This window comes from Populus euphratica, unplaced genomic scaffold (assembly GCF_000495115.2).
Source record: "Populus euphratica unplaced genomic scaffold, PopEup_1.0 scaffold230.1, whole genome shotgun sequence".
Classification (NCBI taxonomy): domain Eukaryota; kingdom Viridiplantae; phylum Streptophyta; class Magnoliopsida; order Malpighiales; family Salicaceae; genus Populus; species Populus euphratica.
In genome coordinates, this window is record NW_011500083.1 from 149270 (window position 1) to 160797 (window position 11528).

General features: G+C 35.2%; 3 protein-coding genes across 6 annotated transcripts in view; 1 reads left to right on the forward strand and 2 right to left on the reverse strand.

Moving 5' to 3' along the window:
• The first annotated feature begins 4364 nt into the window (after positions 1 to 4364).
• On the forward strand, positions 4365 to 7898 carry LOC105108868 (Phototropic-responsive NPH3 family protein). Its single transcript, XM_011003349.1, has 4 exons — positions 4365 to 4839; positions 5528 to 5594; positions 5687 to 6841; positions 7270 to 7898. The coding sequence occupies exons 1-4, from the start codon at positions 4763 to 4765 to the stop codon at positions 7792 to 7794; spliced, it is 1824 nt and encodes a 607-aa protein (XP_011001651.1). The 5' UTR covers positions 4365 to 4762; the 3' UTR covers positions 7795 to 7898.
• A 184-nt stretch (positions 7899 to 8082) lies between these two features.
• LOC105108871 (V-type proton ATPase subunit E2-like) lies at positions 8083 to 9880 on the reverse strand. The gene is made up of 6 exons (XM_011003354.1): positions 9646 to 9880; positions 9458 to 9558; positions 9200 to 9356; positions 8902 to 9098; positions 8681 to 8780; positions 8083 to 8357 (listed from the first exon to the last, which is right to left on the reverse strand). Exons 1-6 carry the CDS (start codon positions 9748 to 9750, stop codon positions 8322 to 8324), a joined length of 696 nt encoding a protein of 231 aa, XP_011001656.1. The 5' UTR covers positions 9751 to 9880; the 3' UTR covers positions 8083 to 8321.
• Positions 9881 to 10371: 491 nt separating this feature from the next.
• Positions 10372 to 11528, reverse strand: part of LOC105108869 (acid phosphatase 1-like) — a 3715-nt gene continuing 2558 nt past the window's right edge. For all 4 annotated transcript variants that reach the window (XM_011003351.1, XM_011003350.1, XM_011003353.1 and 1 more), the window contains 2 exons: positions 11380 to 11528; positions 10372 to 10677 (listed from right to left, as the gene is read on the reverse strand). In XM_011003351.1, the coding sequence (XP_011001653.1) occupies positions 10500 to 10677; positions 11380 to 11528 (327 nt within the window). In that variant the 3' untranslated portion in view covers positions 10372 to 10499. The remainder of the gene's footprint in view (positions 10678 to 11379) is intronic.

Below are 11528 nucleotides of genomic sequence, written 5' to 3' on the forward strand. Positions count from 1 at the left end.
TACTATTACAAAACAATAACAACAACAACAATTTTTAATGTTAACTTTCAAATCAAATTTATAGTTTTTTTTAATAGTAATAATATTTTTTTCAAATTTATTTATAATAATAATAATTATTATTATTTTTGTTGTTGTTGTATAGTAATAATTGATGATAATTGTGATCGTGATAGAGTAGTAGTATTAGTAGTAGTATTACTACTAATAATAATAACAACAAATTCTAAAGGGTGTGGTTCAAATAGATAAGTTATGGGTTTGCTCTCTAAAAATCATCAGTTCGAGTTCCACAAACCTTAGGACCACTAGAGACTTATATGATCGTTAACTTGAGGACTCGTGAGATTAGTTGCAATGTAGGCAAACTGGCCTGAACACCTACATTACTAATAATAATGATGATGATAATGATAGTACTACTGATAACAAATATGACATTACTTATTGACAATATTAGTAATGATAATAATAATGATATGAATAATAATAATTCATCATTCGATATTGTATTAATCTTTAGATAATAGATTAATTGAGAATTTAGTTTTATAATTGATTTCATTTCACCTTTTATAAGGTTATTATGATCTAAAAAAATCTCCATATTGGGTTGGTATTTGATTTTGAAATTATCTTTTTTTTTTATTGTGTAGTTAAATAAAAAAAATTAAAAAACATAATTTTAGTGGTGTCCAAAACCTAGCTCACAAGTTTGGCGTACTAATTTAGCTTATCCCATTTATAGGTTTGATAAGTTTACCCAATAATATAATATGTTTTTTTCTTTTAATTATTTTTAATTTAATTTTTTTATTTTTTTATTTAATATTAGATTGGTTGAGAAATGAATTGCATTATTAATTTTTCTTTACTTTCTAAGGATAATTGTCTCAAACAAGTATCTGTTTTTAGATTCATGCTTATTTTTGTGAGTATTTATTTTTATCATATAATTAAATATAAAATATAAAAATTTTATTAAACTCAATAGAATCTATGACTTAAGTCGTGAGGGGTAGATCTAATTTATAATCATCTCAATATATTTTTTTAAAAAAAATCATTTTAAAGTTTTTTTTAAAATACTAAATCATGTTTTTATCAATTATCAAAATTATATTTGAACCTATGAAATCATTTATTTTAAAGAATTGAGTCAAGCAGTTTTAAAATTAACCAACTTGGTTAGATTTAATAACACTTAAAAAATTCTTCATACTTTTAATATTTTTTTAAAAAATTGATATTAACCCACGGTGGAATGCGGGCTAATATACTAGTAAAATCTAAAATTGTGAGATTGATTTGTGATTTTATATACAAACAAAAGATTAATTTATAGTTATAGGATAATTATGATAAATGCCTTAAAAGAACACATCTTTTATCAATAAAAAACGGTATAATTGTATATAATCTACTAGTGTGGAAGGCATCCAATTTATTATTATTATTACTATTTTGTGTGTGAATGCACTAATTAAGGTGTAGATGCATGCTGAAATCTTTATAAAAAAAAAAAAAAAACATAAGCGTAATACGTGAAAATTGATACAAAGATACCGTCGACGTAAAAAGAATCAATGGTTTTTTTACATCATTAATACTATGGAATTAATATAATATAAAAATCGGGTTAATTTTATTTAATTATGAAAATATAACCTTTTGATTATGGAAATGAAAGGTTGGATTTATTGATATTATTATAACAAAAAATTATTAAGGGACCCACCTTAGTCATCTACGTACAGTGTAAATGGAGGAAAACAAAAATAAAATAAATATAAAATAAACAGACTAGCAGCTACAGCAATCTCAATGCGATAGAAAGGTAAACCATACCCATAGCCACCTTCATGACCCAGAGAATTACTTCCTCTTCTCACCGTCCTCCTCCCAAGAAAAATTGCAAACCCACACCACAATCTCCCCTCATCTCCTCCACATCATCCATACCGTAGCTCACCTAGTTAAAGCAGCCTCCACCCCATTTTCTTTCAAGAGTACAGACAGCCTCCCTTCATATGCAGATTGATGAATGAAGATATATAGAAAGGTTGGGTGTGGCGTGGAGGAGCTCCGGAGGGGGATGATGGCTTGCTACATCTAGAGAATGGAGATGGAGATATCGAAGAATAATTGAACCTTGAAAGGTTGGGTGTGGCGTGCAGAAAATCAGGAGTAGAAGGGGGCGACTGCAATGTTAGGGATAGCATCTAGGGCGTAGAAAGCAGATACATATATACAAGTCCATTTAGTTTGGTTTGGGTATTTTAGTTTCAATCTTATAAAATTAAAATTAAACGGAACTGAATTTTTTTAAAATTTATAATGGATTTTTTTTCAATAATTTGATTTTTTTAGTTTTTTAATTTATTTTTACTTGCCTCTACTATAAACAAGCGAGGTGTGTTCATTCGAGAATACATCATACTTAAGTTGTGAATTAAATTTTTTAATTAAAAAATATTTTTTATTTTAAAAAAAAAACATGTTTGAGGATAGAAAAGGAGACACAAAACCAACAACATCCTGCTTACATGGACACACGCACAGTTGTTGGGCATATGATTGGTAATTAAGAAGGCAGCCGGGCAATGGCATGCCCTCGTGAATAATGTCCGATCGAGAGCAGCCGACAAAAGGAAAGTGTACTGTGCATGTGGTCTCCATTGGCAAGGTTACATGTCGAGAGAGTAGGATATACAGGGCAGAAACTCAGTCTACATTACTACCACCTCCTTATGTTATTTTATTAAGATTAATTAAGTCTTAAACTTCTCAATCTTGTCCTAAACACGGTGTCTGTTGATGATTAGCAATCTCACTCCTTGTCCATCTGTAAAATATTTATTTAATCCAACCACAGTATGCCCATATATATATATATATATATATATCCAAAGAAAGAAAATGAAATTGTAAAATCACAACATGCTCGTTGATATAAGAATCTTATATTAAGAAATTGTAAAGAATGAATGGTCTTCCTTGTTTTATTTGAGCCTTTAGGCACCGAACATGTAAAGAGAAAAAGGAGGAATGCAAAGGGGGAGAGCATGCATTTGGGACAACTCTTTTTAGTACCTCTTTTCTAATTAATTGAAATCACATGAAAATAATTTTTTTCATATTTTTTTATTTATTTTTAATATTAGCAATTGAAATCACAGAAAAAACACCTAAAAAGCATCAATTTAGATAATGTTTGTTTTTGCAGCGTCGCCATGCTTTTGAAGAAAATAATTTCTTTTTTCAACTTAATTTCTTTTAATGTTTTCAAATGATTTTATTACGTTAATATTAAAAATAAATTTTAAAAAAATAAAAATATCTTGAAAAGCAACTGGTATTATACTTACAAACACCACCCTAATGCTTTCTCGGACAAGAAGTTATCTGAAAAACATCTTGAAAAGCAGCAAACACCGTAACGATGCTAAACAGGCACTAAATTGACAATGAGGCAACATATAAGGGACTGAAATGAGGTTGGAAAATGTGAATTGGAGGGGTCAAACAAACCGAAGGAAGGGAGAATATTTTGGGATTCAGATTATTTGTTGTGTTCAATGGATGATGAAAAAGAGAAGAGATGGGAGAGGGGAGAGGGGAGAGGACAGTCTCTCTAATAATTGCTCTCTTTATTGAGTTCCGTGCCATCATCTGTCCAATCACTCCACGCCTTCTTCTTCTTCCTCCATCGACACTTTCTTTTGCTTTGAACAGACATGTGGCCATGGACTTCATGGAATTAACGCTATTGCCACCATCCACTATCCTGTTCTTGACTGCCTTTTCCTTTTCCTTTTCCTTTATCTTTTGAAATTTCTTGAAATTGAAAATGAATAGCTTTTACTTCTCTCCATGCCTCTCTTTTTCTTTCTTTTTTTCATTATTACATGATAATATATACTTTAAATCTTAATCAAGATTAATTTTAAGTAATTCATTTTACTTTATATCAATGTAAAAATCACATTTTTAAAATTATTTTTAAAAAAACTTAATCTCAATTAATTTATAAGTTAGCTTGAATATATCTTGTCAATCAAGATTTTTTTTATATATATATATAAATTATTTAATTTTATTATTAAAAACCATATTAATTTTCATGTTTGATAATATAATTTCTAAAAAATATTGAAATTAAAAAAAATTAATTTGATTATAAGAAAAGTTAATTCAATTTACAATATTTTAATTTTGATTTTAATATGAATATCTGACAATGCCTTTGAAGTGAATTCTAAAATACCTTAAACTGAAAAAAATAAATCAAATTAATTTTTCACATATACTTTTCAAGAATGCATCATAAATAAACTTAATTCCAAGTAAAATCTAAGCAGAAACTACAAAACACTCATTGCATTGACTACGTCATCATAGCATTGAATGTTCCAAACCGTACATAAATTAAACAATGTAGGAGGAGGAGGAGGAGGAGGAGCATGTTACCTAGCTACTGTCCTATCCTGTAAAGTCCAGTGCTCAGATATCGAAATCTTTGTCCCCCGCGCAACCTCATCATCTCTGACAGGTTCTGAGCTCGACTCTGACCATAACAGTAACTCGAAATTCTTTAGCAGGCCAGTCACAAAAGCTACTTTTCTTGGTAAATAAGCAGTGACGACAAGGTTATTTACGTAAACTACAAGCTGTTATTCATATTCCCTCCATCATCATCATCATCTGCCTCTCGGCTCAAAGACTGCTTTAAGATTATTTTTTTGTCTGAAAGGGGAAAAAAATGGTGTCTGAGAACCTTCTTTCTTCTTCTAAGAGATCACCTACTACTCCGAACTTCTGCAACTCCTTCACTACTCGGTAATAAACCCATCTTGTTGTTTCCATCCATATATCTCAACATTTTTATGTGCATATGCATGCATAGAGCATATAAGGTTTGGTGGGCTGTCGCAAAATGTTTTATTAGTTTACTTATTGAGGGTTTTGTTTACTGCTAGAAGATTTTCATTTGCTAGGTGGTAAGATTTTGGGATTATAATATAAAGATCTGTGTCTTGTCCTCTCTCTGTGTGTGTGTGTGTGTGTGTTTATGCTTAGGCTTGGTTATGGAGATCTGCATGCTGTCTTGTTGTATTTTTATTAGTGTTCATCTTTGTTTTTAACTGGCTAGAGTAGGTATTAATTATCTAAACTATGGATTTAAAAAAAAAATTAATAACTTAATCAGTTTTTTATACTTAATTAACCAAGATTCCCGGTGTCCTTGTTTTATGTGATTAGTACAATCCTAAATGCGCATGAATGCAATAGTATGTAGATTGTTTTTGGAGAGAATGGTTTCATCATCTTTTACATTTTTAGCTCTTTAGTTCTGAAACTTATAAGCCATTTCGAAAAAGGAGGACTCAGGAAAAGGAAAAGAATCCCAAATCCCAAATTATTTTGTTCTCCTGGACCTTCTTTAGGGGCTAGCAGTGCCCATGCTTTGAATTCTTCAGTATCCTTGATCTTCAGCATCGTAATACATGTCTGTCCTTCCATACAGTATCTTTTCAGATGTTGCAGGAGACATTACAATTGTTGTGGATGGGGAGTCTTTTCTACTGCATAAGGTAAGGTTTTTGCTTTGGAAATTCGTGCTCTACATTGGAATGATTTCAATTTCTGCTGTGTGTGATGAGTTTGGGGTTCTTGTTTGCTGCAGTTTCCCCTCGTGTCTAGAAGTGGAAAGATACGGAAAATGGTTGCAGATGCAAAGGACTCAAATATTTCGAAATTGGAGCTCTGCAACTTACCCGGCGGGCCCCATACATTTGAACTTGCCATGAAATTCTGTTATGGCATGAACTTTGAGATCACAACTGTAAATGTTGCCCATCTGCGCTGCGCTGCTGAATACCTGGAAATGACTGAAGACTACCGGGAAGAAAACCTCATTGCCCGCACGGAGACTTATCTGAATGAATTTGTGGTGCAAAGTCTTGAAAGGTCTGTCGAAGTCCTTGCTACATGTGAGCTGCTGCCTCCCATAGCAGAGGAAGTGGGAATTCCAAACAGATGTATAGAGGCCATTGCCATCAATGCTTGCAAAGAGCAGTTGGTGTCAGGCCTGTCCCATTTAGATTGCAATAGTGAATCCACAGAACTTAAGAGCAGCTGTCTAGAGTGGTGGGTTGAGGATCTCTCGGTACTAAGGATTCATTATTACCAAAGAGTTATCTGTGCCATGGGAAGTGTAGGGGTCCGGCTAGATAGCATTGTTGCCTCTTTAATGCATTATGCCCAGATATCATTAAAGGGTATTGGAAAATCTCAGATTTGGAATCCAGCGAGGATGAAATCAAGTCCTAACATGGAGGAAAATGATCAGAGTATAATTGTAGAAACTCTTGTAAGTCTAATGCCAACAGAAAAGAGCTCTTCCATTCCATTGAATTTTCTGTTCGGGATGTTAAGGATGGCCATCATGTTGGATGCTGCTATTGCATGTAGGCTTGAGCTTGAAAGGAGAATAGCTTTTAGGTTGGAAATGGTTTCACTTGATGATCTTCTTATACCATCTGTCCGGAGTGGGGATTCATTATTTGATGTCGATACTGTCCATCGGATACTAGTAAATTTTCTGCAGCGTGTTGAAGAAGAAGAAAATGAAGATTGCGGGTATGAATCTGAAGGCATTGGATCTCCTGGCCATGGTTCGTTATTGAAAGTAGGAAGGCTTATCGATTCATATCTCGCAGAAACTGCTCCTGATCCATATTTGAGTTTGCAGAAATTCATTGCCATGATTGAGATACTCCCTGATTATGCTCGAGTGATTGATGATGGGCTTTATCGAGCAATTGACATATATTTGAAGGTATTTTTTCCAGTTCCCGTGATCCATAGCTTTATAATTTCATTAAAACTCACCCAGTGCATTTCTTGATCATGCCATCATCTACTGTCTGAGCATTCAGAATAGTTTCAATCCCGAGTATTCAGTTCTGTGGATTTTTTAATACAAGATTTGAGGAAAGTTCCATATGATTAATTGGACTTAATGCATTGAAATTCATCTTGGTTAAGGCTTCTTTAGGATTTCAATAAGATGCTCTCATTTCATTAATCTTGTCTATTATGGACAGCTTCAAATATATTTGATTTCTTCTTATATCTCAAATGACATCTCAACCAAAAGTTTTTTTTTTTTTGTTATTTGGTCGTGGGGTTCGGGGGAGGAAGGTGTTTCACTTGCTCTCTGTTTATCTGTTGTAAATCACAAGTGCTCTTCATTTTTCTATCTAGGCTCATCCATTGCTATCCGAGCATGAATGTAAGAAGCTTTGCAAGTTGATAGACTGCCAAAAGCTATCACAAGAAGCGTGCAATCATGCTGCACAGAATGATCGTCTTCCAGTGCAGATGACAGTTCAAGTTCTCTACTCTGAGCAGCTACGTTTAAAGAATGCCTTGTCTGGAAGCTCAGGAGACGGGTTCCTATCACAGAGAATCAGCAGTGGCATACCCAGCGCAGCGATGTCGCCTCGAGATAATTATGCTTCTTTGCGGAGGGAAAACCGAGAACTAAAGCTTGAGATATCAAGAATGCGGGTGAGACTGAGTGAGCTGGAGAAGGAGCAGATGTGCATGAAACAAGGGATGATTGACAAGTCAGGAAATGGAAAAACTTTCTTCACCTCACTATCAAAGGGAATCGGAAGGATTGGCATTTTTAGCGGCCCAGGAGGAGGGAGGCACCAAAAATCTGGTAGAAAGCCTCGCGGGCCAGAGGGGAAAACTGGCAGGAGTCGCCGGCATTCCATGTCCTAGCTTCCGTGTATTTTACAGTCTGTATTTTCAAGGAATCACAATGGTTCTTGATGTATATGAATTCACGATTTTGGAGAAAATATTAAATTTTATTCCATCCGATACTTTATTTGCACAGCTCGACATCACCAACTGACATTATGCACCAGAGAGCACCTAGGATTGAGATCGTATTTTCATGATAATTGGTTTGGTGACAGGTTCTGCAATGAAGTTATTTTGTCGCAATACACTTCCATTACAGATTATGAAGCATGCATGCAAAGCCTTCAAACCACATGAAGCAAATTATTGAATGACATCTCCACGTATGAAATAAAACAGAGATACTACGATTCACTCTTTCGGCAAATCCAAATAATCAAAAAGTAATGACAATGTGATGCCCTATCTCAATGGGAGAAATTCGATGGAAATGAAACTCGAAAAGTTTGCTGAGCTTATTAAATCATGGAAGCAGAAGGTCCGGGAGCTGACAAAGAAGATCATGCTGCCTTGTTGTCACAGCAAATTTCAAATCCAGATCATCATGCTCCTAATTTTCCAAGAAGCTGCTTTCGGATCTGCACAGAGACAAACAAATGGTTGAGATTAGTCTAAGGTTTATCACTTCCAGAGTTAGAAACAGAATGCTCCTTCCAATTCAGTCATTCTGAAACTTTTCTGGTAGAAGTGATATTACAAGCAACAAACCAAGTGAAAAAAACAAAAATAAATAAATTGTGAAGTGAAGTCACAAACAGCAGAGCGAATGCTAACCACATCAGTGACTAAATTTCGAATATACAGCTACCTGCAGCACATGATTTTACGAAATGCAAGCATGACAGGGTGATTTCTGCAGTTTAGGACAGACCTTTTGTTGAGTTGGTAAGCGAAAACGTACCTCTGGCAGTTTCTTTCCGAATGCAACATCCAATCTTGCATCCAAAGTGTTCTCAAAAACTATCTTCCCATCTTTTGAGGCCATTACCACTCCGCCGGAACTTTGAGAGCAATTGACAAAGGAAGCATAGACAATGTAAACGGCATGACATTGACTTGTGTTCAAGAAGAAAACAACATTCTCAGCTTGAAAAACTTTTGCAGGAAAAATCAGATTATTACCAAAAAGGATCATGAGAGTCCGAAGATTTCGGAGGTGGCGGAAGGTATACAGTGGTATCAATGGTAACAACAGGAGCATGTACTTTGGTTTTCTCTGCATATAAGCGGCTTGCATCCTCCAGAACCGACTCGACAATCTTACGGTCAACCTCTCTGCATCGGAGCAGAACTGCTGGCTCCTTCAGTCGGATTAAACTCTACAGATCACATTGAACAAAAGTATCAAGTCAGTAGACTAATGTTTCATATAATAATATCATTCCTCGTAAGACATCGATACGAGGACATATCGAATTACCTGAACAATCAAATCCTTGAGAAGCTTCTTGTATTCCTTCTTGTTGTTTGAAACACGCAGAAGTTGCTTGCTAGCAGATTCTTTCATGGAATTCACAATATCATCCTGTGCTTGAAGAACTTTTATACGCGACGCGTTCAGCTGCATTGAGTACTCGCTACATAGCAAAGATCAGACAAAATTTCATTAGCAATCCGAACAACAGAAATTCAAGATTTCTGGTAAAAAAAGCAAACAAGAAATGGTAATAGAACTGACATCTTCCTCCGTATATCCACTTGCTTAGTCTTCCGCTCGAATTCTTGTCTGATCCTTTTCTTTTCAGCTTCCAGGATTTGCAGCTTCTCAATGTTAAATTCCTGACAACGTACATTAAAAAAAAAAAAAGGTAAGATCATGAACAGTAATAAGACAGCATCGTGTTAATCAAACAAAATTAATGAAACCTCCTCGGCGGAGACAGAAATCTCGTTGGCCTTCTCCTCCGCCTCTTGACGGATGAATCTGGCCATTTGCTGTATCTGCCTTGACACATCTGCATCGTTCATCATTCCTTCTTGTTCTTGTCCTCAAATTCAAATATCTGGGGATTTCTTTCTAAATGCTGCAGCTGCAGAAAATTAATAAAGAATATGTATGGGAAAAAAAAAAAAAGAGGAACAGGGGGTTCCTCCATTTTTTCTGCGAAACTTCGTTGAATAAATCCAAAGATTTCTATCTTTAGCGAATCCTGTAGCGGTAACACGTGCCCTTTGTACTTTGCGCAAAAAACTGAATGTTTTAAACGTCGCCGTTTTGATGTTAAATTGATCCGTTTTCCTACTCTCCTGCATCCTTAACATGTCTGATGAAATGCCACACAGAACTCGTCCATCTAACTACCATATTACTCTTTGAGATGCTCTCACAGCTCTTGCTGTTTTGCTGCAGCTCTCTCTCTCTCTCTCTCTCTCTCTCTCCCCCTCCCCATCTATCTATCTTCTGACCACCAAGGAGGCAGCAGCTGAGCTAAAAATGGGTTTTGACAGGTAAACCTCATTCACTTCCAGAATCAATATAGTCATGTGAAAATGTGATTTACTCTCCCATGATTAAGTTTTTTGGCATGACCATTTCATGGATATGCTAATGCTTGTTTAAATACTGCTCAAAGAGTAATAATAATAAGTTCATTTGCAGTAAGCTTCAGCCATTTATTCGACTGAATTATGATTTATTTCATTGGCAACACGATAATAACGTTACAATTCTTGTCTTATGATCATTTCGAGAGACAATAGATGTAGTGTTCCACTGGATTTCAGGGAACAAAATACATTGGATTTGGTAGCTTGAATGTCCGGTTTCCTAAACATTCTCCCTGAAGATCACTCCATTGATCACCCACATTCCCCCATATTCTGTACCCTTCCTTTTCTAATTGCCTTCTTATTTCTGACTTGTATGCCACTGCGCTTTGTCCCATGAATTCTGCTGTCCTGTTGGAGATTGAGAGAACAAGAAGATTACAAATCCAGGGTATATCATAAGCCATTTAAACAGTAATAATAATGCTAACATGCATACACATCTATTAGCCCATCCAATCATGCCTACATGGAATTTCAAAAAATTCCATCCACAGCTGGCAATCCACACAACTTGTCTTCGCTTGGAAAGGCAATTTTGTATCAGGTGGCGAGTCTAGTTTCCCTGTCAATTTGGTTAGGCTTGTAAAGGGTTCTTGTCTTCTTGATTCTAGATTGACCTAAGGCTAAGGGATTGTGCCTTTTGCCTAGCCTATGATTCTGATGGAACAGGAGTGCTTTCTGGCGATGATGTTGACTCGAATGGCATCCGAAAATATGCATAGTTGGGATGGCATTAACTTCAACATATCAACTACGAAGTCAATACTACAAATAAGAGGAACCAAGCAGTGATCAGTCATTTTTCCAAAATACCTAATCATTGGAGTGTGCCATGAAAGCCTGTCACTATCAGGTATTCTTCCATGTGATTTCTATTTGAGTAATCATTTTGAAGGAGAATGTATGCTATATGTTATTTCAAATCCAAGGAAAATTATCCACTCAGATGATTAATCAATTGCCTTACTGAAGATTGATTCCTCAAGTAGAGTTTTGTGGCCTGAAAAAGGTACTCTGGCCACCATGAAATGTTTAGTTGTACCATCTTACCTCAAGATTATTCTCTCGTAGCCGATGAAACCCTGATTATGCAGATTATCAATAGTGACTTGGCCAAGAATTTCTTGGTCTCTGCCAGTGACTAGGAATACTTTAAAACCACTTTGAACTAGGTAGTCAAACAATCCAAGAACAGCAGG

Excerpts from the sequence above, each read along its gene's own strand:
- LOC105108868 (XM_011003349.1), top strand. The coding sequence starts at position 4,763 with ATGGTGTCTGAGAACCTTCTTTCTTCTTCTAAGAGATCACCTACTACT. Across the intron at positions 4,840-5,527 it reads TGCAACTCCTTCACTACTCG|TATCTTTTCAGATGTTGCAG; the intron begins GTAATAAACCCA and ends CCTTCCATACAG. Across the intron at positions 5,595-5,686 it reads AGTCTTTTCTACTGCATAAG|TTTCCCCTCGTGTCTAGAAG; the intron begins GTAAGGTTTTTG and ends TGTTTGCTGCAG.
- LOC105108871 (XM_011003354.1), bottom strand. The coding sequence starts at position 9,750 with ATGATGAACGATGCAGATGTGTCAAGGCAGATACAGCAAATGGCCAGA. Across the intron at positions 9,559-9,645 it reads TTTCTGTCTCCGCCGAGGAG|GAATTTAACATTGAGAAGCT; the intron begins GTTTCATTAATT and ends GTACGTTGTCAG. Across the intron at positions 8,781-8,901 it reads GACTCTCATGATCCTTTTTG|TTCCGGCGGAGTGGTAATGG; the intron begins GTAATAATCTGA and ends TTGCTCTCAAAG.